General features: G+C 52.1%; 1 protein-coding gene across 1 annotated transcript in view; it reads right to left on the bottom strand.

Annotated features, from left to right (window-relative positions):
* Window positions 1-6,955: 6,955 nt before the first annotated feature.
* Window positions 6,956-27,394, bottom strand: part of LMF1 (lipase maturation factor 1) — a 140,707-nt gene continuing 120,268 nt past the window's right edge. The window contains exons 7-11 of the mRNA XM_041462069.1: window positions 26,733-26,901; window positions 22,998-23,049; window positions 22,439-22,622; window positions 13,684-13,796; window positions 6,956-7,611 (exon numbers count right to left, since the gene is read on the bottom strand). Of these exons, the coding sequence (XP_041318003.1) occupies window positions 7,437-7,611; window positions 13,684-13,796; window positions 22,439-22,622; window positions 22,998-23,049; window positions 26,733-26,901 (693 nt within the window). The 3' untranslated portion in view covers window positions 6,956-7,436. The remainder of the gene's footprint in view (window positions 7,612-13,683; window positions 13,797-22,438; window positions 22,623-22,997; window positions 23,050-26,732; window positions 26,902-27,394) is intronic.

Consider the following 27,394-nt stretch of genomic DNA (forward strand, 5'->3'; position numbering starts at 1 on the left):
GCTGTCCGAGCAGCAGCATTATCTGAGCAGTCCCCAGCCCCCTTCCCCACCGCTGATTTCTCCTTATCTGCATATTTTATTGAAAATTAAAATCCTCCCGCATTTTTTTCCCAGGGCTCGCGCGGGAAGGATCTTTTCTCGCAGCCCTACTTGACTCCAATTAGTTGGGATAACAAAGCTGCCGCTGTCGGGGGATTATTGACAAATGCTCCAGGGGGAGGAAAAAAGAAAAAAAAAAAGGGGGGGCAGGAGTAGGGTCTGTTAAAATGACAGCTTTTAAGGCTGGAAACAAAACCTCCGGGCCACGAACAGCGCTGGGGGGGCAAGGAAAATACCAATTCCTGAAAATACCAAGATTCCTGCTTTTTTTTTTTTTTTTTTTTTTTTTTGATGGCATTTCCACTGATCAGCCCCCTCGAGCCAGGATTTCGCGTCGCGCTTCCCCCGGGTCACCAGCAGCATCGCTCCCTGCATCCCCCGGCAGCAGCGAGGATGGGAATCCATCCCATCCCATCTCTTCCCAGTTTCCCCGCGCTCCCAAACCCCGTTCCCATGGGCGCCCGCCGGCTCCTGCCCCTCCAAACCTGCTCCTGCAGCTGCGCCCGTGCACAAAAGGACTGAGGAGCATTGAGAGCAGCACAACTCCTTCACTGATAACTCCTTCATATTTTTTCCCTGACTTTTTTTCCCCCCCCCCGCCCCTCTTCTCCTTAATTTCCACTAAAAGAATAGAGGGGGTAAAAAATGAAGCGCGCTCCATAAAGGGCAGTGAGTGTTATCCCCGAAAAAAAAAAAAAAATAGAAAGAAATCAATAAAAACCGCACAGAGCTTTTTTTCTTCCCTAGGTGGCTCGGACAGCTGGCTCTTTAAATATTAATCAGGGGCTCATTGATATGCAAATAGGCGAGGGGAATAATGCAATAATGCTGCCGCAGCTGCGCAGCCCCGGCCCGCTCTCCAGGATGAATGGGAATGCTGAGGACACAGGTGCAGGGAGCGGGAGCTGCTGCCCTCGGGAATCTCTCAGCGATGCCCGCAGAGCCCAAGCGGGGCAATCTTCTCCCTCCCGGGCGCCGGACAAGGTGTTAATCTTGTGATTGCGCTGCTGTGTTCCCTCGCTGGCCTTTTTTGTTTTTATTTATTGTTCCCTGCCCAGAAGCAGCAGTAAACAGGAAAAACGGGGCATCCCACGGCCGGAGCCCTCGGGATGTGCAGCGTCCCTCTCCCCTGTCCCCCCCCGGCTGTCACCTCCTTCTGCCAGGGAGGTGAGAGCATCCCGGGTGACATTCCGGTGGTGGCATCTGTGCCACCTGCCGGTGCTGGGGTGGCACCTGCTGCTCCTCCTGCCCGATCCCCAGCCTGCTGTGGGGGCTGCAGGGGCAGAGGCGAGGTGGGCAGCTGCTGGGTGTCACCGCTGGGCAGCTGGGACAGGGCGGGGTGGCCGAGCTGAACCTCGGCCAGCACTCAGTTCTTGCTCTGAGCTCCTGCAGGGCCCGTGGTGGCACCGGGGGGGACAGGGGGAAGGTGGGGCAGAGCCCTGGGCAGCATCTCAGGTAGCCAGGGCAGAGTCAGACACCCCAAAAACGCCCAGAAGGCTCCACTCGCACAGGTCGGTGTCCCCTGCCATTTGCCACAGAATTACAGAATCTTGGAATACCCTCAGCTGGATCCACGGGGATTGTCCAAATCCTGCCTGGGAAAGGCTTCTCTCCACAAGGACACCAAGAAAGGTCCCTCCACCACCTCCCCACAAACCCCACTGCTGATTTAAACACTCAGCCCTTGGGAAGGGCCACTCCTGCCTCCCCCTGCTCCCTCCCTTTGGAGCCTGGATCATTCCCTGTCTGACCCTTTGGATCCTGGATCATTCCCTGTCCCACCCTTTGGATCCTGGATCATTCCCTGCTCCCATCCCTTGGATCATTCTCTGCTCACATCCCTTGCATCTGTGGAAAAATGGGGAAAAATCTGTGTAAGAATGGGGAAAAAAATCTTGTAAGAATGGGGCGAAATCCATGGAAAAATGGTGGAAAATCAGTGGAAAAACTGGGCAAAATCTGTGGAAGAATGAGCTCCCATCCCCTGGATCATTCCCAGCTCCCATCCCTTGGATCATTCCCAGCTCCCATCCCCTGGATCATTCCCAGCTGCCATCCCTGGATCATTCCCTGCTCCCACCCCTCAGAACCTGGATCATTCCCTGCTCCCATCCCTTGCACCTGGATCATCCCCTGGATCATTCCCAGCTCCCATCCCCTGGATCATTCCCTGCTCCCATCCCCTGGATCATTCCCTGCTCCCATCCCCTGGCTCATTCCCAGCTCCCATCCCCTGGCTCATCCCCTGCTCCCACCCCTCGGGCACACCCTGCCCTTTCTCCCCCAGGGATGCTGCGGATTCAGCCCCGCTGTGCCCAGGGCATTCCCAGGATTTGCTCCCTCCTCCGTTTCCCGTGCCCGGCGATGGATGGATGAGCCCGCGGGTACCAGGCACCCGCAGCTGCTCCCGGCGGGCACAGGCAGCTCCGGGCACAGCTGCAGCAGCTGGAAATGCCACAGAGGGACAGGAACCCAGCCGTGGCTCCAGGGTGGCACCAGGGACACGCAGGGAAAGCTCAGCTGTGACAGCCCGGCCTGCCTTGGATGGGCAGGGTGGCATCAAGGCAGGGCTGGGTCATTCCCAGAAAAGTGAAGGTTTTCCTCGAGACAGGGAAAAGGCCCAAATTTGTCTCCTGAATTCAAATTCTGGCCTGCCTGGTGCTGGTTCTTGGCCTCCTTCTGCTCCAGGGGCAAAGATGTGAAAATATTCCACCAAATGTAGGGACTGGGCTTTTGTTTCCAAACAGTACCTCCCTTAGTGTCTCAGGATTCTAGCCTATTAATTATTACTAACTAATTATCAATGATAACAATTCTAGTTACTTTATTTCCAAGGGGTTTGCCTCTTCCCACACTTCATTGGGGGCACAGCTGGATGTCCAGCCTGGGGTGTTGATCCCACCTCCCTGCTCAGACCCCACTCCAGGGCAGCAGCTGCCTCTGGAATTTGGCCCAGGAGCTGAGGATTAAGGAGCCAGTGACCTGCTCCAGCCCCTGGGGTCACACAGGAGGGCAAATCCTGCTCCTGCCTTGCTCCGGGAGCTCATCCCACGGATCCAACTCCAATCCCGATGTGATGCCTCTTCCTTAAAAGATTTTTTCCCCCAAAAATCCTTTCTCCACGCTGAGGAGCAGCAGGGCTGCCCCGTGGCTGAAATGATCCCCAAAAGGCCGAGCCTGGAGCTGTGGGAGGATGGAGTTGTGCAGGAGGAGTTGGGATGAGGCTGACACCGACATTCCTGGGATGTGCCTCGGGGGATCTTCTGTCCCTGGATCTCCTCCATGAACAAAAGCTTTGGGAGCGTGGGTGGCTGGGCCAGACAGGGAATAAACAGGGATTAGTGGCACGGAGCCCCCCGAGCCAGGGTCGGGCTCTGTTCCCCTGAAATCCAACCCCTCACTGCTCCTGCACCACGCTGGGAGTGCTCCATCCCCTCCCTGCCATCACCAGCTGGGAAAATCAGCTTTTCCAGGAGTTTTTACAGCTAAACCCAGCCTTGAATTCCTTGCTGTGTTTTCCTGTGCCTGTGGAAGAGCAGAGGCAGTGCTGGAGCTGTGGCACATCCCTGCCCATCCTGCTGCATCCAAATCATGGAATATCCCACAATGGTTTGGGTTGGGAGGGACCCTAAAACTCATCCACAGGTGCCACAGGGACACCTTCCACCACTCCAGGCTGCTCCAAGCCCCATCCAAACTGCCCTTGAAAAGACTCCCAAGATAATATTTCCAGCCAGGGAATGATGCTTCTCAAATCCAGGACTCCCTTCAGCCCTGAACCGTGGCGTGTCCCCACATTTGTCAGCGAATTTCACCAGAATTTCCTCCTCCATAAAGCTGGAAAAATACCCAGTCTGGGTTGTTCCATGCTCTGTAAGGAGCAATTATTCCTTTCCAAAGCCCAATGAAATCAAAGCCGTTCCCATAATCACCTACTGGATTTTATCAGCGTGTTTGGGTTACGCTTTGCCCCTTTGGCTAATTCCTAATTGATTCTTTAATCCTGACAAGTTTTTTATTGCCTGATACAAGAGGGATTTAGCCCAGGAACCCTGGGAGACGCAGGACACGGGGCAGGGATGACCTCATCCGAAGCCAAGGCTTTATTTGATAATCTATCACTTATTTATTATTCTAAGTAACCACTTGCAGGTGCTGTGATTTCAGTGGAGCTGTCCCAGCACCCGGCACACGCCGGGGAAAGCTCAGCCCTGTGCAATCCCACCCGGAGCTGCTACTGCAGAGGGAGCAGGATCCAGCCTGTGCTGGGAAAGGGGGAAACGTGGGGATGGGCACAGCAAAATCCGTGGAAAAAATGGAGAAAAATCTTTGGAAAAATGGGGGAAAATTGGTGGAAGAATGGGGAAAAACCCATGCAAGAATGGGACAAAATCTGTGGAAAAACTGGGCAAAATCTGTGGAAGAATGAGCTCACACGGGGACAATTCCAGAGCTCACACAGGGACAGTTCCAGAGCTCACACAGGGACAGTTCCAGAGCTCACACAGGGACAGTTCCAGAGCTCACACAGGGACAGTTCCAGAGCTCACACAGGGACAGTTCCAGAGCTCACACAGGGACAGTTCCAGAGCTCACACAGGGACAGTTCCAGAGCTCACACAGGGACAGTTCCAGAGCTCACACAGGGACAGTTCCAGAGCTCACACAGGGACAGTTCCAGAGCTCACACGGGGACAATTCCAGAGCTCACACGGGGACAATTCCAGAGCTCAGCTTTGTCCTCCTCACCTGCCTGCCTGGAAAACGTGGACAAGCTGAGGCTTTGGGGCAGGACAAGGAACCAGGACAGGGATGTTCCCACAGACCAGGCTGGCACTGCCCGTGTCCCTCCCTGGGCCAGCGCTGGGGTCACGGGTGGCACCTGGAGAGCTCAGCCAGGCACATCCTGTAAATCCTGTGCAAACCCAGAATGTGCTTTGGGGTTAGTTCTGGATGCCCCTCTGTTGTTTTTTTTCCCTGGGGAGAGGTGGGATGGACACCCCAGTGCCACAAAGCTGCCACTCCAGGCAGACCTGGCAGGGGTGTCCCCCCACCCAGCACAAACTGGGATCCCCAGTTTCCCAATCCTGGGGGATGCTGCTCCCCCTGGAGCCCCCGGGGCTGCAGCTGAGAGGAGGTGACAGAAATGAGCCCCTGCAGTGACAGCACAGCAAGGGGCTTTCAGCAGAAATGAATCCTGCATTTGAATTTCCTGCATTTGGAGCTGGAAATCGCCCTGGGACTGGAGGCATCGAAGGGTTCTCCCAGTGAGGAAGGGGCTGGGCCCCAGGCAGAGCACAGAAGGTGCCTTCCCAAATTATCTGCCCCTTATTGTCTGCCCGAGCTCCTTCAACCAAGCAGTACCCTCAGGAAAGCTGGAAAATGGGATTTTGAGTGGCAAGACCCCATTGTGGCTTCAATTTTAACCCCAAGTGGGGCGGGGGGGAAAGCAGGGAGTTGGGAGAATCATTTTTTCATTAAAATCAAAATGGATCCATAATGAAAATAGACTTGGAATGGGAAAAGTTGAGCGCAAATGGAAGCTTTTAAAGATTCTTTTGACTGACAATAACCTGAAGACCCTCCAGGAACTCCAGCCTGGAATAATCAGATTAAATGGAAACTAATATACGATCCTGAAATTCATCCCATGCTGCTCTAAACTTGGAGCAGCTGGATAATTTTGCCTACAGGTTTGTGCCTCCTGCCCAGCAGTTCACACGGAATTGTTTGGCCAAACTCAATCTACCAGGAAGGAAAAAAAAAAAAAAAACAAAACAAAACCCCCAAAAGCTTTTTCCTTTCATATGTCTGCAAGCAAAGCCAGCTTTTCCAAGCAGCTGGGAGCAGGGAATGGATATGGCTGCAGGTATTTCCTATGGGAATTCCCAGCCTGGAGTTTGGCTGCTTTAAAATCAATTATTCTGATTTATAAAAGATGCAGGAATAAGGAATTCTCTGGGTTGCTGCAGTGTAGGTATTCCTGGGCATTCCTGCATGGACACAAACTCATCTCCAGCAGCTCCTCACCACTGACCCCTCCACAGGGGCCACGTTCCCAAAACACAAACCAAATCCATGTTTTTAGAGGAATGTTTGAAAATGGAACCTGGATGGATCCTGGCACAGATTCCCAGAGCAGCTGTGGCTGCCCCTGGATCCCTGGCAGTGCCCAAAGCTGGTTGATTTCCTCCCACCTCAGAATAATTGTTCCTTTTCTTTTCTAAATTCTTGTCCCAGGGAAACGTTTCCAATGGAATCCCCTCCTGCCCCTTTGGATGGGTTTTATCTTCCAGGCACTGCTCTGGAGCAGAGCAGGGAGCTTGCAATGAAAAAGAAAAAAAAAGGGAAAAAAAAAGCTTAACAAGCAGCAAACAGGAATGGGAATGCTGGTCTGGGATCCATTATCCCTGACCCAGAGGTTGGAAAGCAAAAGAAATTCATGAAATTGGGGAGGGGGAGGCAGTGCTGCTGGGTGCCCGGGGGTGTCACCTGTCACCCATCTCCTGTCACTCAGCACCCATCCAGGGCTGCACCCCCTGGAGAAGGAGCAGCTTGGAAAATCCACTGAAACCACGAGGGAGCTCTGAGCAAAGGCACCCTGGAAGCCAGGGCAGAAGGGGAGGGAGAATTCTCCTCTCACAGCCCTGGATCCTCGGCATGGGGACAGACATTTGGACACCACACAAATTTTGGATTCTCCCCAAAACACAAATCAATCCCAGGACTCACCTCATTCCTCACCTGCCACCCCATTCCCATGGGAGCTGCCTTGTCCCTGGTAGAGACTGAGGCTCCTTCTTTTTTTCCCTTTTTAGCACTTCCAGGAAAAACAAAAACCCAGTGAAGCTCCTGCTGGTTATTCAACAATTGTTTCCTTTAATCCCTTTCCAGGAACACGTTCCCAGTGGTGCCCATTTGGTGTATGTGGTCAAAAAGGTGCAAGGAAACATGGAAAAGGGCATTCCTGTGCCTGCCTCCACAGCCCACACAACCCCAGAGATCCCTCCTGGTTTGTTTTCCCATTTTTGTTTCAAACCCACGTTCAGCTGCTTTTGGCAACACCAACGCCTCGCCCAAAACCAGTGATGGTTATTTGCTTGCCTTTTTCCCAGTTCCAGAGGAATTCCTGAATGGAGCAGCCTGGCAAAAGAAATCAACCACTGAGGTGAGAAAAAGCAGCTCACAGAGCAAGTGGGCAAACTGGCTGGGAATGTTCTGGAAAGCAGGCGTGACCAAGGATATGGATATAAAACAGAGGCAGGAGGTGTTGGGAAGGGAGCTGCTCGTTCTCCATCTTCCCCGCTGGTCCCTCTTGTCCTGGCCATCCTTTTCCCTCAGTCCTGCACGGGATAAGGCCAATTCCTGTCCTCAAAGAACTTCCTCAGGCCCTGCAGGTTGACGGGGGGGAAATAGGGGCCGATCCTTTTCCGGATCCACCACTTCCCGTCGCGGGCGTGCTTCCCCCCGGGCTGGCTGAACTTGTACCTGAAGTGTTCCCCCCGGATCCACCTGTGGAGACAACAGCAGCAGCTCAGGGCTTGGCATGACTTCTGGGAAGAGGCTTGGACCTTGGGATTGGTGTTTTGGAGCCTTTCTGGATGAAGAAGTCAGCTTGAGGGTGCTCAGGGTGGCTTCATATCCCAGTACCCCATCCATCCATCCATCCATCCATCCATCCATCCATCCATCCATCCATCCATCCATCCATCCCTCCATCCATCATCCATCCCATCCCATCCCATCCCTGGGATGCCCACAGCACACAGCAGTGACACTGGGAAGGTTTTGGGAAGGCTTTGGGAAGCTCCCAGGCTCCTCCTGATGCCATTTAGGAATGCTGGCATCCAGCTGTGCCTCAGGAACGATGCAGGAGCACAGGAGCTTTAACCTGCCCTGAGCACTCCCCACACCTTTCCACAGCTAAGTATGAAAGAATAATAACAATAAAAGCAGGAAAAAGAAAGTTTTTTCGTTTCTCAGAGCCACCCTGGAGTGTTTCTGCCTGGGAGATTTTGGAGCAGGGATTCTGAGTCCCCCAGCACCCCCTGCCCGGCCAGCGTCAGCGCGGCTCTGAGCGCATCTGTTTTCCGGCTGCTCCGGGAGCTGACAGCGGAGGAGGTTTGAAAGCAGTGCAGAAAGAAACATTCATCAGTGTCAGGAAACACTCTGGGAGCTGCCCATGCCGCTGGATCCGGGGGGTTTGTCCCCCTTGATGTAGGACATGCTGACAAGGGCCGGAGCGGCGCCCGCGCCGGGAGCATCGCCGGGCGAGTCCATAAAATACCCACAAAATAAAACTGTCAAAGTCGTGTCAGTGCTCATTTAAACCTGCTCTGCTCCACTAGGAAAATACAGACCCTGCTACTGAGCAGGGCACCGCAGCTGGGGGATCCCTGGAGCGGCGGGAAGGTCCTTCCTGCTGCTGAAATAATTAGGGACGGCTCCGATGGATTTGCCATCAGCGCTCGGCTTTGGGGAGCGGGGCAGAGTGAGGGGCTTGGAGAAAGCTGCACCCAGTCCAAGGGTGGCTCCAGCACAGCCCAACAGCCCTGCTCCAGTCCTGCTGGGACCCAGGAGAGCAGCACAGGAAGGATTCTCCTACAAAACCATAGGAATATGAGATGCCATGGGGGATTTGGAGTCCCCATCCCTGGGGGTGTCCAAGGAACTCGTGGAGGTGGCACTCAGAGCTCTGGGCTGGGGACAAGGTGGGCATTGGGCACAGGTGGGACTTGCTGCACTTAAAGGCCTTTTCCAGCCTCAGAGATCCTGGGATTCTGTGTCCATCACACCCATCATGCCCAGAGCAGCTGTGGCTGCCCCTGGATCCCTGGCAGTGCCCAAGGCCAGGCTGGACAGAGCTTGGAGCAGCCTGGCACAGTGGAATGTGTCCCTGCCATGGCAGGGGTGGCACTGGGTGGGATTTAAGGTCCCTTCCATCCCAAACCACTCCATGACTCAATGGCCTCCATTTCCCCCCCTCCTCTGAGGTTAAAGAAAGATAAATGGGAAAAGGGGCCCTGAGTGGAATTTGGGGAGCATAAACCTGCATCTCACCCCCACAAACTCTGCCCTGCAGCTGCTGCCTTCATTCCAACCTGGCCTATTCCTGCCCTCCCTCTTTTCCCTGCTTTCTGAGGCTGGGAAAAGCCAAACAGGGGCTGGAGTGTTATTCCCACAGGGTTTCCTTTGCAGGAGCACAAAATTCCTGTTAATAACTGAGTGTTCCTGAACAGCCTCATCCCTGAGGGTCCAGGTAGCCACTCCAGGATGATTGGAGATTTCCAGTTGCTGCCTGACTGCTTTCTGGAATTCCCAAAACATCTCCAATCCCAGATCCACCTCCTAAAAATGCTTCAGAGGCTGATTTTATGGCAGTCTCCTGCTCCCAGCATCCTCCACCTGCCACTCTGATGCTTTTTCCTTCACTAAGTGGCTGCAGAGCACTTCCCAAGCTGGATTCATCTCCATATATTCCTAAAATAGATGGAGAAAGGTGGAAAACCTGGAACTCAGGAGGGAATATTTCCTTGCCAGGCTCAGGATGTAAAAGCTGCAGTGTTTAATACCCACTGGAGCCCCTCATTTCAGGGCTCACAGAGTTTACAAGCTCTGCCAGTGTTTATAACCTGCCTGGGTGCCTCAGTCCTGGAATTATGGGGTTTTCCAGCTCCTCCAGTGCTGGTGCTGCTCCCTCTTCCCAGGATTCAGGGAGGGAAGGTGCTACAAACTCCCATCCTTCCAGGGCTCCCAGAGTTTGTGCAGTTTTGGGGCTTCCACAAAGATCTCCTGGCAGCTGGAAGGGATCCACAGGATCTTGGAGACTGAGTCTGCAGGAGATTCCCTGATTCCTGCTCTGGAGAAACAGCAACAGCCTCTGGAAGGTCAGGAAGGAGCTGCCTGACCTCACCAGGATGTCCCAGGTACTCAGAGAAGGACGAGAAGGACTTGTGGGGATTTACTGAGCAAACACAAACTGGCAGCTCCTCCTGGATCCCTGGCACCTGCTCCCATTAAAAATGGGTTTAAACTGAAGGATTTGATGGGATATTGGGATACAGGAATTCCTCCCTGGGAGGGTGGGAAGGCCCTGGCACAGATTCCCAGGGAAGCTGTTGCTGCTCCATCCTGGAAGTGTCCAAGGCCAGCTTGGATGGGGTCTGGTGGAGGATATCCCTGCCCATGGCACGGGTGAGACTGGATGGCATTCCAAGGACTTTCCCAGGAGGTGGAAAACAATCTCTGCTGTGAGAAAAAGGGGACAAAAGGGTCCTTTGGGCAACTTCTGCTCCAACAGCGGCGCCAGAAGAGCGACAACACCGACGGAGGGGGCACAACTGAGCCACCCCAAGAACCCTTCTGCCACCACCCTTCAGGGCATCCCCAGCGGGCTGGGCAAGGCCCCGGCCTCGGGGAGAGGCCAGAAAAGCTAAAAATAATCAGCATTATTTTTGAAAGCAGCGTTTTCCCCCCAGCAGATGCCCGGCAGCAGCTGCCCCGCAGCGCCCTCGGGAGCCGCTCGTGGCTCGGCCCCTCCTGCCATCTCCCAACTGGATGTGTTAAAAATTAGCAGCAATAGTGGAGTTGTTGGGATGGGGGCCTAAATCTCCCAGACAGCTGTAATTAGTTCCAGAGGGTGCAGCTGTCTCCCTGCAACAGCTGAGGGGTTCCAGGGAAAAAAAAACCAACAAACCCAGTGGTGGTTTTTGTTAGAATTAATGGCCTGCCAAGGCAAGGAGGGGTGGGAGAGGGAAAGGAAGAAAGAAAGCAAAATGTGGGGTGTTTTTTTGAGGTTTTTTTTGGGGTGTTTTATCTCGAGGTTCCCTGCTCTGTTGTAAATCAGGTGGTGGGAAGGCCAAATTCATCAAGGTAACATTGCTCCAGCATCGCTGTTCTTGCCCTGTTGGTGGGAGGGAGCATAAATTAATTCATCTTGGCCTAAACTGAGGGAAGCAGGGCAGTTTTGGGGTTGTTTTTTAGTGCTGCTGATTCTGAGGTTCCTGCAAGGTGTGGTCCCACAGAGGTGGAGCATCCCAGGGGCAGCTGATCCACAAAATCCCTTTGGGAAGTGGCACAGTGGGGTTTTTCCTCTCTGTGTGGGTTAGGAAGGGTGGGACAACACCAAGGGCAGAGAAAACTGTGGGGGGAAAAATAAACAACCTGGCTCCAGATGGATCCAAGGCTGGAATTCACCCTGCCAAGGAAGAGAGATCCCATGGCCACCAGACTTCCCAGCCTGGGGGAAATCCTGCCAGCTTGGGATGAGTTCTGTCTTCCCTGAAATACTGAGGGGTTTTTCCCCCAAAGAAAACCCCTTAAACTTCCCTTCAGGACCGTGGAATTTAATTCTGGTAATAGCTGAGAGATTCTTTTCCACTTAATCCCAGTGAGGCCTGGATTTTCCAGGAATTCCCACTCCCTGCCTGCTCTCAGCACTGCTCCAGAGTCACCCTTGTCCCTCTGGGGAGGGTCCAAACTCCAAATTGGCTTCTACAAAGTGCAAATATGACCAAGCTCTTCCCATGGCTTGCACAGATCCCAGCCCAGGTATCAAGTCCAATCACTTTTAAATGGGAAATAAAACAAAATCCCATAAAAAGGATCCCAGATGCCCCATTCCCTCGTGTTCCAAAGCATCCAAAGGGAGGCACCAGCTCCCTCACAAACACCACCACTCCAAACTCAGCTCTTCACACCCATGGTGGGGCTTTTCCAACAAACTGCTACTTTAATTGGAATAAAAATCCTGAAGTGACCATGATTTAACATCAGAGACACCAAACAGACCCAAAAATCTGTTTGTTTTTTTTTCCCCTCCTGTGGGCTAAATCCGATTTTTGTTTCCTTTGATTGTTGCAGCCTTTTCCACGGTGTGTTCAACACTTCTTAATTTCTCAGCCCAAGTCCCCCTGTTCAGATTTATGAGGGCTGGGCTTTTATGAACTATCCACTGCCCCAGAATATTTGGGAAATCCACATTCCCCAAACATCACCAGCCTCGAGGTCCAAGCTTCCCACTCAGCCAGGCCCTCAACAATGCCCTCATTTTTAATCAGTCACCTGTTTCTCATTTGAAGTTTATCACACTTGAAAAAAATACTATAATTTCTTGAGTTGTAAAGAACCCTCCAAACTTTGGTCTCCGAAATTTCATTTCGAAGGCATTAACTCATTCTGAAAGTCCCTTGGCTATTTAAGGTGTAGAGTTTCCATTAACAGAACAAACTCTGTGGAGGATGGAGTGCAAGGTTCTTATGGAAAACAGCTCCTTCCCCTAATTATTTAGTCTAGCAGGGAATGAAAATAATTAAGTCTCAAAATTCCCTTTGGAGTGGAGGGAGGGGGGAATAATGGTAGGAAAATTAGGAGTTTTTTTTCCACCCAGCTACTGTGGTGGGAATGAAGGGATCCCTAAGGTTGGCAGCAAACTTTCCCCTCAATCTGGATAAAAGTCCAGGATCAGGGAATTACAGGGTCAGGGATGGAAGGGAGGTTAAAAATCATCCAGTTCCATCCCCTGCCAAGGGCGCCAGGCCACAGAGGGCAGGGTTATGGGATATTGGGAAGGAATTCCTCCCTGGCAGGGTGGGCAGGCCCTGGCACAGGTGCCCAGAGCAGCTGTGGCTGCCCCTGGATCCCTGGCAGTGCCCAAGGCCAGGCTGGATGGAAATTGGAGCAGCCTGGGATGGTGGAAGATGCTGGGGTTGGAACTGGATGAGCTTTAAGCTCCTTCCCAACACAAACCATTGCAGGATTTGGGGATTTTTAACATATTGGGGTTTACAAAGCACCTCAGAAGAACCATTTTGGTAAAAGTGGGAAGTTTCCTGTGCCTCAGCTGGACAAGGAGTCTCTCTCCTCAGAGGGTTTAGGGGATGCAGTGCCCTAAAGCTGGAAAACATCAGTGGGATCCAAGGGGAATTTCATTCCTGGACCTGCATCCCTGTTTGCAGTGCATCCTCAGAGCCTCAAATGGAAAACATTAGCAGCAGCATAACATGACTTGACTTGATCCAAAACGCCCCAAAAAATGTTTTCTCAGCTAAAAATAACTCCATCAACAAAACAGACGCTTTGGGGACAAAATTCCTTTTGTGTAAAACCTCGGAGTTTTCCTCTGTGCCTTTCCCTGGCTGATGTTGGCTTTGTCTCTTCCTTGAAAACACAAACAATTCCAAGATGAGTGTCCAGAAACTCAATAATTCCTGCAGGGCTGTTTTGTCTTTGAAACACCTCAGGAGGTCCGTGGAAATGGTGGGGTTTGAGCTGAGCTCACAAAGAGAACGTGGCAAAAGCCCCGGAGCCGAGGGGCAGGACAGCACAGCAGGAGGGAGCATTCCTGGCCAGGAGCAGCAGCACCGAGCCCTTCCTGGATCTGCTGGGAATGGGCTCATCCCAAGGGTCCCTGTGGCCCCTCCAGGGGGGAATTGAGGTGCTGGCAGCACTGTGGTGTCCATCAAAGCCACCCTAAATCCCACCCCAAATGCCACCAAACACAAACCCCAAGAGGAACCTCCTGTGCATGTCCAGGATGGGAACAAGGTGGAGCTTCCAGCTCCCTTGGGATAACTCCAGGCTCACCTTGGAGGGTCTCTGCCTGCAAAGGGGTTTGTGGCCAGCAGGGACAAGGTCTCCTCCTCCTGGGCCAGCAGCTTCCCAGCCAGGTGGATGATCCATTCGTTCTGCTCGTAGGTCTGGGGGGAGGAAGGAGAAATGGAAACGTTAGGAACTGCTGGGATTTTTCTGGAATATTACTGGGATTAAAGATTCCTGGCCTTGGGGAGGGATATCAGCGGATTTGGGTGGAAAATGGTGAATTTCCCAGTGTTTCAGCACATGTCCCATGGGATCCTTGAGGTCCAGACAGAGACTGGCACCCTCAGGGAGCTGGGAGAGCTTCCCTGGGTTTGTGTCATCTCATCTGCTAATTCTGCCCCCAAATACCTGATTTAAAGAATTGATTTAGCAGCAAACCCCACAGGGGAACCATAACAGCACATTTTCCAGGGATAACCCATCCATCCTTTTAATCCAGATTGCTTTCTCCTGGGAAAGGGCTTTGGGTTGGTTCCCTTGTGTTATCCAAAGGAAAACAGAAGGAAGTGGCTTCTTTCTTCCCAATTCCTGTCTCCTCTTTATTTCCTGCTGTGTGATCCATCCTTCCTCATGGAACCCCTTCTGGAGCAGTGGCAGAGTTTGAATTCAGTTAATTCTGAGGAAGCAGAGATTTGGCCTGGATGATCCTTATGGATTCCTTCCAGCTCGAGACATTCCCCAATTCTCTAATTTTCCTCCCTGCAGGAATCTTGCTCTTCTTCCACCTCCCCAAAAGCATTTCCCCGCGGTGACTTTCTGAGATTTCTCCTTTTCCTGCTTTTTGCACGAGTTCCTGGGTGGATTTTGGAGTGCAAGCAGTAGGGGACACTGTGGGAAAGGGAAAGCCGGGAGCTGTACCTGCAGGGCTCTCAGCACAGCTCAGCCCCGAGGTAAAGCTGCTGCCAGAGCTCCCCTCACGGCCCGCTTTGTTATTCCTGTCTCCAAGGGAAACGGGAGAGAAACCATGGAAAACACCAAGGCCCATCGGGGCAGCTCTACCTCGCAGGGTTTCTGACCCCAGCTCATCAGGATTTAGAGGAAAACCACAGTTATTTCAGCCAAAAAAGCTTCTCAAAAGGATGACTCTCCCCCTCCTGCTCCTTCCATCTGCTCTCATCCATCAGGGATGGACGATGGAGACAGGGATGCTCCCTCCACCAACCCCCAGTGCCACCTCCTGGGTTCTCAGGGAGGGACAGGGGACAGAGGCCACAGTGGGACTGAGGCCGTGGTGGTCCTGACACAACAGGGGACACGGTGAGCCCTGGAAGCAGGAGCCTGGCATGGTGTGGGGTGTGCCACACCAACCTCACCCACGTCCCAGGGAGAGCTGGCACCGTCCCCGTCCCTGCCCGTGTCCCCAAGGGTCACTCACTCCCAGTCTCCGTGTCCCTCAGCAGCTCTGGGATGGGATTTGGGAAGGTGGTGCCACCCTGGGAATCCCTGGCTGGCACAGAGGAGCTCCCAAAAGCTGCCACAGCAGGGATCAAACACCACAAGTGACACCTTCAGCATCCTGGGTCTCCCTGGACATCCCAGTGCTTGGGATGATGTTGAACATCATTTCCAGGAGAGCCTGGGAGATTCGGGAGCTCCTGGGTGCAAGCTGGGAAGCAGCAGGAGGATGGAAACAGGAACCACCAGAAACCCCAAGCTGGAGCTCGAGGAGGCCCCCAGACCTTGCAAGCCTGACTGAGAACCAGGAGGCTCCAGGGAGGTGGGATCGGCTCCCGTGGTCTCCAAATTGTTAATTAGCAGCTCTGTGCTCACCAGAGTTGGACTTCTGGTCTGTAAAGTGTTTTTCTTGTAAAATTTACAACATGTCTGGCCCCAGTGAAGTCTGCGGTGAGAAATTTCCAGGCGGTGCAGCCCCCGCCCCCCTCCCCGGGCTGTGCTAACGACCCTGCTTAACTCATTACTCTGGAAAGTGATACCCTGGAAAAGGCAGGGAAAAGAGTCCGGGAGATCCGGGCTGCACCCAGGGAAGAGTCACTCCAAGGGGCTCCTCTGTCCGTGGATCCAGCGGGATCCGAGTGTGCAGCACAGAGCCTGAACCACCCGGGGCATTAATTACAGGAGAAAAAATAATCCAGGATAGATTGCTGGGAGATGGGCTGGCCTGTTTTGGGGTCAGTTGTGGGGTTTGGATCTTCAATGAGCACGAGAAGCAGCTGGGAGTGATCCTGCACAGTGATGGATCCCTGGGCTGCTCCATCTCCATCATCTCCATCTCCATCCAGACATGGATCACAACGCCCTTGCTGCTCCTGCCCTCCCTGGGGCCACACAGAGCCTGGGCTGCATCCATGCTGGGGTTACTGGGGAGCAGTGACTGCACTGCACTGCAGGGAGCCCCATCCCTGTCTGAGCCTGCCCAGTGCAGCCCCCAGGGGAGGAACACACTTCCCTTCTCATCTCTGGAGAGTTCTCATTCTGTTCTAGCACAGAAAGCAATTCAGGGACCTGAACACACACAAAAACCCCACAGCCAACCCAGCACAGCAGAGCTGAGGGGTCCCACAGTTACCCAGCCCTGAAGCCAAAGCCCGTGTTCATGCATGGCCAACACAAGGCACCCTCTTGGTGCTTATCAAAGAAAAACTGCTCCAAAATAACAAAATACTGCTGTCCTCAGACTGCATTTAAAGCCCAGTGTTTGTTGGATCGTTCCTTGAAGCCGCTCCAAAAGTCTGTGGATGTAAAACCTGATGTGGAGCAGAGCTTGGGGTGCTCTGGGATGCAATGTGTGTTTTCCAGAGAGGAGGATATTTATAAAAAAACCTTCAGCTGCTTTCCTAAGAGCAGAGAGAGCCTCCAGCAGCAGGGCTGGTGCTCTGGGTGGTAACAGAGAGTGATGGAAACTTCAGGTTATGCATGAGCTGGAAGAGCTGAGGAAAAGGAACCCCACTTCTGGAGAAGGCAGGTTCACCCCAAGGACACCCCGTGCAGATCCATGGAAATGTGAGGGGCAGCTCTCCAGCCACATCATCCTCAGCTGTTCCCCCAGCACCCAGAACCTCCCAAACTCCTATTTCAGGTACAGCAGAGGGGACCAACAAAGAACTTGGGGCACTTTTTTTGCTAAGCTTTGAATTCCTGATGGGTTTCAGCCTCGTGCAGAGCTCAGGCAGACACTTTCCCCCTCTCTCCATGCCAGTCTCACCCCAAATGCCTTTTTGGGAAGGGGGTTTGCTCCTTCCCCCAGCCACACGTGAGGAGCTGAGCAGCACTGCCCTGGGACTCCCCTGCAGCTGCTGGCATCCCTGACCTCCCCACTCCGACACCTTCCCAGGGAATAACCACGGTGTTCTCACCTTGAACACATTCACTCGTGTCCAGGAGGATTTAATAACTCTACAGGACTGAAACCCACAGCTCTGCTAAGGCAGGCACCAGCGAGCAGCCAGAGCAAAGCAGCCACAGTAGCAACCAAACCCTGCTGATAACAAAGCCAAGGGAACGTTATCATCCCAAAAAAAAACCCCCAAAAACCCCCCGGCGCTACAGGGAACATGTTCCCAACTGAAATAATAATAATAAGGAGGCTTTTCCTTGAGCTTTAATTGGTCATTTAATGAAAAAGGGCTGGGGATTAGCGTGGTGTTTTATGGAATCTCGGGGCTGGCACGGGCACAGGAGGAGGTCAGGATGGGATGCACATGTGGGAACAGCTGGAAACTTGGCACGGCAGCCCAGGGTTATTATTTCACGTGCTTGGGAGCCCTGAGTGGTTTCAGGTCGGAGTCAGTGGCTGCCAGAGGGGCAGGGCAGGTTCCATTTCCCCTGCTATGCTGTGAGGGGCTGGTTTTGTGTCACAGCTGAGCCACTGTGGCTGCAACACGGGAATTCTACCATGGAATTCTGGGCACTCTCACCCCATACCCACCCTGCTGCAGTTCAGCACCTCCAGCGTTGCTGTTCAGGGAGTGTGAGCTGTCAGGAGGAACAATCTCTGTCAGAAAGGAGGCCACAGGTAATGGCACCCCTTGTTGTTTTATGGAATTCCAGCTCACCACCACTTGTTACCATCCTGCTGTCCAAGGAAGGGCCATGTCATTATCTCCAATAACACCATGGAATCCTGGAATGGTTTGGGTTGGAGGGACCCTAAAACCCATCCAGTGCCACCCCTGCCATGGCAGGGACACCTCCCACTGTCCCAGGCTGCTCCCAGCCCATCCAGCCTGGCCTAGGACACGGCCAGAGACTCAGGGGCAGCCACAGCTGCTCTGGGAATTCCATCCCAGCCCCTCCCCAGTCTCACAAGGAAGATTTTTTTCCTAATTTCATCCCTTTTTCCTGTGAGTTTCCCAAAGCCATGTCTCCAGCCCAATGTGCATTACTCACTAAAAGCCACCCCTCAATCCATCCCATCAGCAAATCCTTGGGAAAGCAGCTGCTCCCTGAAGGAGGCAGGAATAAAAGGCTGCATGAGAGAGCAGAGCAAGACTTTGGGAATCAGCTCCTGGATCCCACCTATGCAGGGAAAGGCCACACCTGGCACGGCCCCTGTGTCCCCTCTGGCTTGGGGATGAAAAGTCCCTTTGTTCCAGGGTGGGGTCTGGCAGTGGCCACCGGGCAGGAACCCCTCCCCAAGCCAAGGTCTCCCTCTGGATTTATCCAGGGCACGACAGGATATCTGCTTTGGCATCCCTGGCACTGCTGCTGCAGGAGGCGAGGCTGCCTGGAATTCTGCATGGCCACAGGGAGACAATGACAAAAAAATGATCCCAGGGAAAAGGAGGAAACAAAACTTCCCTGTGCACAGGGAGCAGAATGCTGCAGGGGAATGAGCTGAGCCCGTGTGTGGAGAGGGGGAAGGAAGGAAATGGAGCAGGCTGAGCTGGGTGCAGGGAGCACTGAGGGTTGCTGTGACACCCACACTCCTCCCCCGGGCAGATTTTCCCTCTGAGCACCTTCTGGCTGCAAGGCTGAGATAACAGGAGGCTCAAATGAAATATCTGACAAGAATATGAACCTGCCTTCTCCAGAAATGGGGTTCCTTTTCCTCAGCTCTTCCAGCTCATGCATAACCTGAAGTTTCCACCACTCTCTGTTATGGTTGTGCTTGAGGGTGCCAGGACGAGGGAAGAGAGGATGAACCTTGACTCCACATTTCAGAAGGCTGATTTATTATACTATGATATATATTATATTAAAATGCTATACTAAAACTATACTAAAAGAAACAGAAATAAAAGGATCCATCAGAAGGCTGGAAAGGACAGGAGAGGAATGACAACTAAAGCTCCTGACTCCCAGTGAGTCTGAGCCAGCTGACTGTGATTGGCCATTAATTAGAAACAACTAACATGGACTAATTACACATGCACCTGTTGCATTCTACAGCAGCAGATAGTTAATTGTTTATATTTCTTTTGAGCTCTTCAGTAGAAAATCCTGGCAAAAGGATTTTTCAGAAATTATCATGGCTACATTCTGTTACCACCCAGAGCACCAGCCCTGCTGCTGGAGGCTCTCTCTGCTCTTAGGAAAGCAGCTGAAGGTTTTTTTATAAATATCCTCCTCTCTGGAAAACACACATTGCATCCCAGAGCACCCCAAGCTCTGCTCCACATCAGGTTTTACATCCACAGACTTTTGGAGCGGCTTCAAGGAACGATCCAACAAACACTGGGCTTTAAATGCAGTCTGAGGACAGCAGTATTTTGTTATTTTGGAGCAGTTTTTCTTTGATAAGCACCAAGAGGGTGCCTTGTGTTGGCCATGCAGCCCCCAAACAGAATAAATACCCTTCAGGCCACAATAAGGAAGGGAAAAGCCTTTCCCTTGGATTTTTCCTTTTCCACTGGTGGACAACAACCCTTTGGGGCAATAAACATCCAACTTCTGTGGAATCCACGACAGCCCAGCAGCAGCAGAACTGACCAGCTCAAAGCCCCAAAAGTACGAGCAGTATCTGGTTTTCTGGTTGTTATTGATCAGCAATGCTGAACCAAGGAATTGGAATGATTTTTGTGCCAGCCCAGCTCAGTTTTGGGCTATTCCTGAAATTCCACCATAAACCAGAAGTCAAATAATTACAGGAGGCTTGGCATCAGTAGCTGCAGCACAGATAAGCCTTTAACAATAAACCAGCATGTTTGTGCACTAACACATGGAAGTGTCAAGGGGAAAAAAGTTATTCCTAATGCTCAACCTCAATTTTTGTGGGATTAAATCATATTCTACCATTTCAGCCTTATCTGAGGGTGGGGAGGTGCTGGCACAGCGTGCCCAGAGGAGCTGTGGCTGATCTCTGACAGTGCCCAAGGCCAGCTTGGAGGCAACTTCCCAGTGAATCCTGGAGCCAATCCAGGCTGGGAAGTTCCTGGGGGATCCCGGGGTCGTTTGTCAGGGGCTGATGAGGTGCAAAGAGGAGCCTGTCAGGAGCAGCACAAGGGATGGGAAATATCCTTCCCTGAAGCCCGGGGCTTTTCCACAGCCTGTCGGAGCTGGGAATGTCAGCCCTGTCCCTGGCCACTGCCAGGGAGGTGCAGACAGCCCTGGGGGAACGGGAGAGTGGTGCCAGAGAAACATCCCAGAACTTCTGGAAACAAATTAAATCTAATCCAGAGGCTGAACTCGCTCCTTTATGGACTCTGTGAACTCCCACACGGGTTTTGCACAACTCCTCTGGCTTCACGAGCTCCTCCTGGGCTTTCAGCTCCTGCTTCTCCTCCTTTCTGCTGCTCTGGAGGACTCAAGGTCCAAAGAACAGCCAGGGATTTCTGTGGCAGCCCAGGGAGGCAGCTGGCAGCAGATCCGCAGCTCTCAGTGCTCCAGCCGAGCAGTGGCCATTCCAAACGGGATTTGCTTCCATGCTTAAGCAGGTATTTACATGCCTGAGCATCCCAGCTCATTGCCCTGCCCGGGCAGCTCTCCTTCCCACTGTTTTCCACAAGAGTTACCCCCATTCCACTGTTCTCCACAACAGTTACCCCCATTCCCTACTGTTTTCCACAAGTTACCCCCATTTCCCACTGTTCTCCACAGCAGTTACCCCCATTCCACTGTTCTCCACAACAGTTACCCCCATTCCACTGTTCTCTCCACAAGTTACCCCCATTTCCCACTGTTCTCCACAACAGTTACCCCCATTCCCTACTGTTTTCCACAAGTTACCCCCATTCCCACTGTTTTCCACAAGAGATACACCAATTCCACTGTTCTCCACAACAGTTACCCCCATTCCCTACTGTTTTCCACAAGTTACCCCCATTCCCACTGCTTTCCACAACAGTTATCTCCATTCCCACTTTCCAGCCAGAGCAAAGAGACCTTCAACACTAATTGCTGCTAATTAGCTGCTGTGGACACACCTCGAGAGAGACCAACACTCCCAAGTGTTCCAATGGGAACACTTTGGGGGAAGATTTCAGTGAATTAAACACTAAAAAAAAATGGATTAAACACTAATAATAATAAACACTGATCATAGTGAATGACACAGTAATAATAATGAATTAAACACTACAAATAATGAATTAAACACTAATAATATTGAATTAAACACTAATAATAATGAATTAAACACTAATAATATTGAATTAAACAGTAAGGATGCAAAGAGGCTGGGTTATTTCCTCTTCCTCCTCCCAGGTACACCAGCACCCCTCGGCACAGCAGCACCTGTGTCTCATCCTTCAGCTTTAAACCTCAGATCTCTTTTATTTGAAACCTTCAGGACATTTCTGCCCTTGGCAGAGCCTTTTTCACGCCGTAAGGATGCAAAGAGGCTGGGTTATTTCCTCTTCCTCCTCCCAGGTACACCAGCACCCCTCGGCACAGCAGCACCTGTGTCTCATCCTTCAGCTTTAAACCTCAGATCTCTTTTATTTGAAACCTTCAGGACATTTCTGCCCTTGGCAGAGCCTTTTTCACGCCTCAGACACAACCTGGGCCTGGGGCAGCTGATTTCTCCCCACTCAGAGCCCTCCCAAAGCACAGCCTGACTTCAACCCCCAGCTCCATCCACCCCCTGCACCTTTCCCTAATTCCAGGCCCTGCTCCTGGCTGCAGTTTGGACCTTGGCTGTGATTTTCCTGAGGGATAAGCAGCCCTAATGCAGATTAAATGAAATTCCAGCACACACAAACCAGCAGGGTAAATATCAAACCATGGCCTGATGTCAGGGCCCAGGAATCCCAAAGGCTCTGAAATGAAAATACCACAGGGACAGCAAACCCAGGAGCTTGTGGCAGGGGGAAGAAGATATTCCAGGAGAGGATGCAGGGACAAAGAGAAAAGCCTGGGGTACTCTGACATGGTTTTTCCTCCTGCCACTGCTGTCAGTCAGTTTTGGAAAACCCAGCCCATGTCACATGGGTAAGATTTGCAAAATAAGCTAAACAAGAATTAACCTTCAACTTCCCCCCCCTTATTTAATTTCTGGCTGTCACCTGTTTGCTGATATCACATGAGGAAAATATTTGGAGGGACCAATGTCCATGTGTGGGCAGGTGGGGAATGGGGAGCTGCTGTCCCCAGGGCTGTCCCCAACAGGGATTCTTGGTATTGCTAAGAAACCCTTAAAAAAAACCTCACATAAAATTGCCAAGAGTTTCATTACAGTAGCACAGTCCTTTAGGAACACAACCTTTGTTCTTGCTTTTTTTTTTTTTAAACATAATTAACTCAGCCACTGCTTCCAGCACTCCCCTGTGATCCCAACACGTAGTAAATCCATGTAATTGGTTTTTCCTGGTCAAGGAAGGCCCAGGCTTTCAGAGGCACCTACCTGGAAGGCAGCAAACCACATGAGCCAGTCGAGGCGATAGTGGTAGGGGGAGATGAGGCACGGCCTCCTCCTCAAGTCCCCGGGCTTGCACTTGAACTCAAACTCCTCCCAGACTGCTGTGGGGTCATTGGGATCCAGGCTGGATGTTCCCTGAAGGATGACTTCTGTCCTCTCCTTGGTGATGCTGTGGGGTACAGCAGGATGTTGTTATTTGGCTCAAATCGTGGAAAACCATAAAACCACAGAAAGGTTTGGGTGGGAAAAGCCCATCCAGGTCCAACCCCAACACCTTCCCCTGCCCCAGGGTGCTCCAAGCCCTGTCCAGCCTGGCCATGGGCACTGCCAGGGATCCAGGGGCAGCCCCAGCTGCTCTGGGAATCTGTGCCAGGAAGGAAGGAGAAGGATTTCTCCCCATATCTCAGCTAAAAGCTCTGGTTCTTGAGAGCCCACAAGTCACTGGCCTGGAGGCACAGTTGGATCCTGGCATCCAGAGAACCTCTGGATCCTGGCACCTCTCTCTCTCCAGCAGCAAAGTGAAATTCCAAGCTCTTCCTTTCACCTCCGGCAGCTGTAGCAGCCCAAGGGCCAGCTGGGATCCATAAAGATGATTCCTAAAGGACAGGTGGGGCTGTGGATCAGAGCTGCTCATGAGTACTCCCACGTGGCTCAGCTGCAATCCCATCATGGAGAAGTGGGAATGGCCAACTCCAGGCCATGGAAACACCACCCTGGAGTCCTGGCTGAGCTGCCAGAGACACCCACCTGCCCCAGGAGCTGCTTTCCATACTGAGCACAGAGCTACAGAAACCTGCCTGGCAAAGCTCTGCAGCTACAACACCCTTTGGATTTTCTTCTACTTGGATTTTGCCTCCTCCAGCCCAAGAAACTGAAAATTTGGGAAACACACAACCTCCACCTTCTGCCCCGATGGCTCCCAGGGAGAGATGCTCCCAACCTAAGGAATGCTGAGCATCTCCTCTTATAATTGTTGCCTCCATTGAGGAGATCTGTGCATTCTCCAGCCAAGTTCCATTTTATCCCCTGGGCTCAGCTCTGAGCTGTGGCCAGCTGCCCAAGGCTCAGGAACACCCTGTAAATCAGGGACACCAAATTACCAATAAAAGGCTGCTCCTACTGTGTGATCCCAAACCTGTCAGCTTTCACATCATCCCAGGTTCATTATAAGCTGCAATCCTCTTTTTATTGGTTTACATAGGCTGGAATTACCAACATATTACAGCAGCATTTCAGCACATGCTCTGTAGGGTCTGGTAACTGCTGAAATGGAAACCAAAGGCTGGAGAAGAAAAAGGACAACAACCCAAAGAAAACAATCTCCTGGAGCTTCACCACTCCAGCCTTCAAAGAAGTTCAGGGCTTATTTCTCTCTCTCTCTCAAAAAAAAAAAAAAAAAAAAGAGGAAATTTTGGCATTTTCCTCAAGTGTTGATGTTTTTAGTATTTTTCTAGTTTTTTTCTGTCCACAGAAATTTCTGCTATTTGAAAAACTGAGGAAAAATTATATTCATTTGATATGTCCTCAGCATCTCCAGTGTTTGTGGTGGGACTCATACCTCCCCTTCACTGAGGAAGCCAGACCTTTAACAGCCAAACTGCTTCACCTTCTCCAAAATATATTTATATTTATGATTATATTTATATTATAGTGATATTTATATTTATATACATAGGCCCCCCGTGCCGGCCCCACCGTGGCCACCCCGGCCTTGCCACAGGCCGCTATCGCCGCTGGGATCTGCCTTTCTCTAAATAGTCTGAGCAAGGGCTAAAAGGAAAAATGTCTAAAATGTGACATCAATCATGCCTTTAATACAGGGGAAAAACCACAGCTGGCACTTGCACCTTGCTCGGGATCAGCTCCTCCAGCTTTGGGAGCCGTGCTGGAGGCCGGGGCCGCTCCTGCCTCCTCCTGCTGCCCCGAGCTCTCCCCTTCCTCAGGGCTTTTCCTCCTGCAAAATCCCAGTTCCCCAGCGCTCCTGGAGGAGATGTGTGTTGCTGTGCCAGCGCTCTGGGATGGGGTTTGCAGGAGCAGCACGGGGCTGGGCTGCATCCCAGGCCACCATCAGACAAATAAGCAGAGGTGACCCCCCAGGGGCTCCTTCCCTCATGGCCCTTTTCAATTTATTTAACATTAACAGCCAAAGGATCAGATTCAAAGCAATTGCGTGGAGCTTTCCCCTTATCTCTGCAGGAGAGGGATGTTTATTTGAACCTCTCTCAGAAGCTATTAATAATTGTTTAGTCTGAGAACATTTCTGGAGAACCGTTTGAATCGGGCCTTTCCTCACCCCCTGGGTACGAGCCTTTGGGGCATTTTTGGGGGTTTTTTGAGATGGGCTGAACTTCTTCCCCTGTAATTCAAGAGCAGGTACAGGCACAGAGCCTCCCCTGGCTCCTCAGCAGGCCACGGCCATGCAGGGACTGCTCATCCTTCAGCAGGAGCGTTTCTTCTCCGGTCTCCCTGCCCTTGGGGTCACAGCCACTCCATCAGAGAGAAAAAGGGGTTAATTCAAGGAAAAAATAATCCAGATGGAGCAAAATGTGGGGAGAGGATCCAGTGGGATCTGCATGGGAAGTGGAGGCCTCAGAAGGAATCAAACACTTCAAGGACTGGCCTCAGAAAATCAGAATATGGCTGGGGGCTCTCCTGTCTTCTGCTCTGGTGGCCGAGGACTGAGGGCTCCTCTGAGCCTCTTGGCACCCATCAGCACCAGCTCAGCAGCCCCAGCTTCCTGAGCAGAGAAAACACACAGGAATTCCAATTTCTGGGATGTTACAGACACCCCCACCCCTCCTGAGGGTGGGACACAGCTCCACCCCAAGCGGGATGGGCATTCTCCTTGCTTGGACAGCCTGGCTCAGTCAGCCTTTCTGGAGAACATCACAGAAAAGGTGCAAGTTCCTCAAAACAGGATCTGCCTCCCCCTCACAGTGACTCCCTTTGGCTTCTCCTCCCAAAAACAAGGTGCAGCCTCAGTGTTGTTTGGAATTGGAGGAATAAATGTAGTTGGGAGGAAAAGTTTGAGACTTTCACAGCCTCCAAAGCAAAGCTCCAGGAGGGGAAAAGCTGATAAAGATTGATTCCAGCAAAATATGTGAAATAAAAGGCAAAACTTAACAAAGTTGCATGGCTGGACCTCCCATTTTTGGTTAATGAGCTGCTTCTTGGTAGAAAAGACTGGAGACAGATGCTGCCTCTTGTTGACATTTTTCCTTCCTCTGACAGATGTTTGGGATATTTAACCCCAGCAGCTGTGATTGTTGTTGATATTACAGGCAATTTGTTGCTTATATGCGGTTTATAAAAATGCTGCACACACCACTCTCCATCTGTTCCGCAGCCTCATGAGAAACATCCCAGCGCTGCTTCTCCTGGATCAGGGCAGCTTGGAAAGCGCCTCTGGAAGGGGGAATCAGCCACCTCGAGCCCTTTTTTCCAGTTACAACCCCCCCTGTGTTTGTTTTTTCACATCCACGGGATGAGCAGGAGTTCTCCTCCTCCCTGGTTTGGGGAATTCTCTCCCCACCACGATGGTGGCCTCGCTACCAGAGGTGGCCACCAGCAGCTGCTCCTTCCACCAGCCCAGGCTGCTCCAAACCCTGTCCAGCCTGGCTTTGGACACCTCCAGGGATCCAGGGGCAGCCCCAGCTTCACTGGGAATCTGTGCCAGGGCCTGCCCACCCTCCCAGCAGGAATTCCTTCTCAATATCCCATCCAGCCCTGTCAGTTTGCAGCCATTCCCTGCGTCCTGCCTCTCCATCCCTTGTCCCAAGTCCCTCTCCAGTTCTCCCTCTCCAGGTCACTTTAGGAACTGGGAAGGGCTCGAAGTTCTCTCTGGAACCTTCTCTTCACCACGTCTTGAAGGAGAGCAAATGAAGAGAGCAAATGTAAGAACCCAGCTTCTAACCTCACCTCAAGTCCCACTGGGCGTTTTATCCTTGACTTTAAACAGTCAAAATTAATAAAAAAAAATTTTTAAAAAGTAAGTGAAATCATGCAACTCCCCATTCTTACTTTGAGTTCGAGTCACTGGGGGCAGAGCAAGGATTGACTTAAGAGCTGCAGCTGCCTGGACTTGCTGTGACATTGATCCTGCAGAGGACATGTCCCACAAACAATGTCCCCGTGGCAATGTCCCCGTGGCAATGTCCCCGCAGACCCTCAACCACCACGATGTCTCTGCCCACAGAGCAGCAGAGCTTTGCCTTGAAGGTGAGAGCTTTGGGGCCAAGCACACCGAAATGCCACCCTTCCCCTGTCTGGGATAACTCACCCAGGGAAAGCCGCTGTCCCCGCGCCGCCGGGAGCTGCAGCCGCGCCGCCCGCTCCCGCAGCCGCGAGCCGAAGAGGAGCCCCAGGCTGGCGTCGTCAAAGCACGCCAGGCTGGGCACCATGGTCAGCCAGTTCAGGAAACTCAGGTTCCCACTTATGATCAGGAGCACCTGCATGGGGAACAAGGAGGCAGAGAGCGTTGGATGTCCCGAAATGCCAACAAAACGCGCGGTGAGGGGTTGGAGCATCCCAGCGAGGACATTCCGGGATGGCAAAGCCTGCCTGGAGCCCAGGCCCCAGCCCAGAGATTCCAAATGTGAACCAGCTCTGGTTCACACGTGAGCTCTGCCTGTGCCTGTGCTTCCAGCAAGAGAGATCAGAGAGTGACTCCATTTCCAAAGTGACTTGATTTCCACAGTGACTCGATTTCCAAAGTGACTCGATTTCCACAGTGTCTTGATTTCCAGTGACTTGATTTCCATAGTGACTTGATTTCCAAAGTGACTTGATTTCCACAGTGACTTGATTTCCACGGTGACTCAATTTCCACAGTGCCTTGATTTCCAAAGTGACTTGATTTCCAAAGTGCCTTCATTTCCAAAGTGACTTAATTTCCCACAGGAATCACCCAATTCCTGCTTATTCCAAGGGATCCGTGACAGC

This window comes from Pyrgilauda ruficollis, unplaced genomic scaffold, assembly GCF_017590135.1.
Source record: "Pyrgilauda ruficollis isolate IOZ18807 unplaced genomic scaffold, ASM1759013v1 scaffold16, whole genome shotgun sequence".
Taxonomy (NCBI): Eukaryota; Metazoa; Chordata; class Aves; order Passeriformes; family Passeridae; genus Pyrgilauda; species Pyrgilauda ruficollis.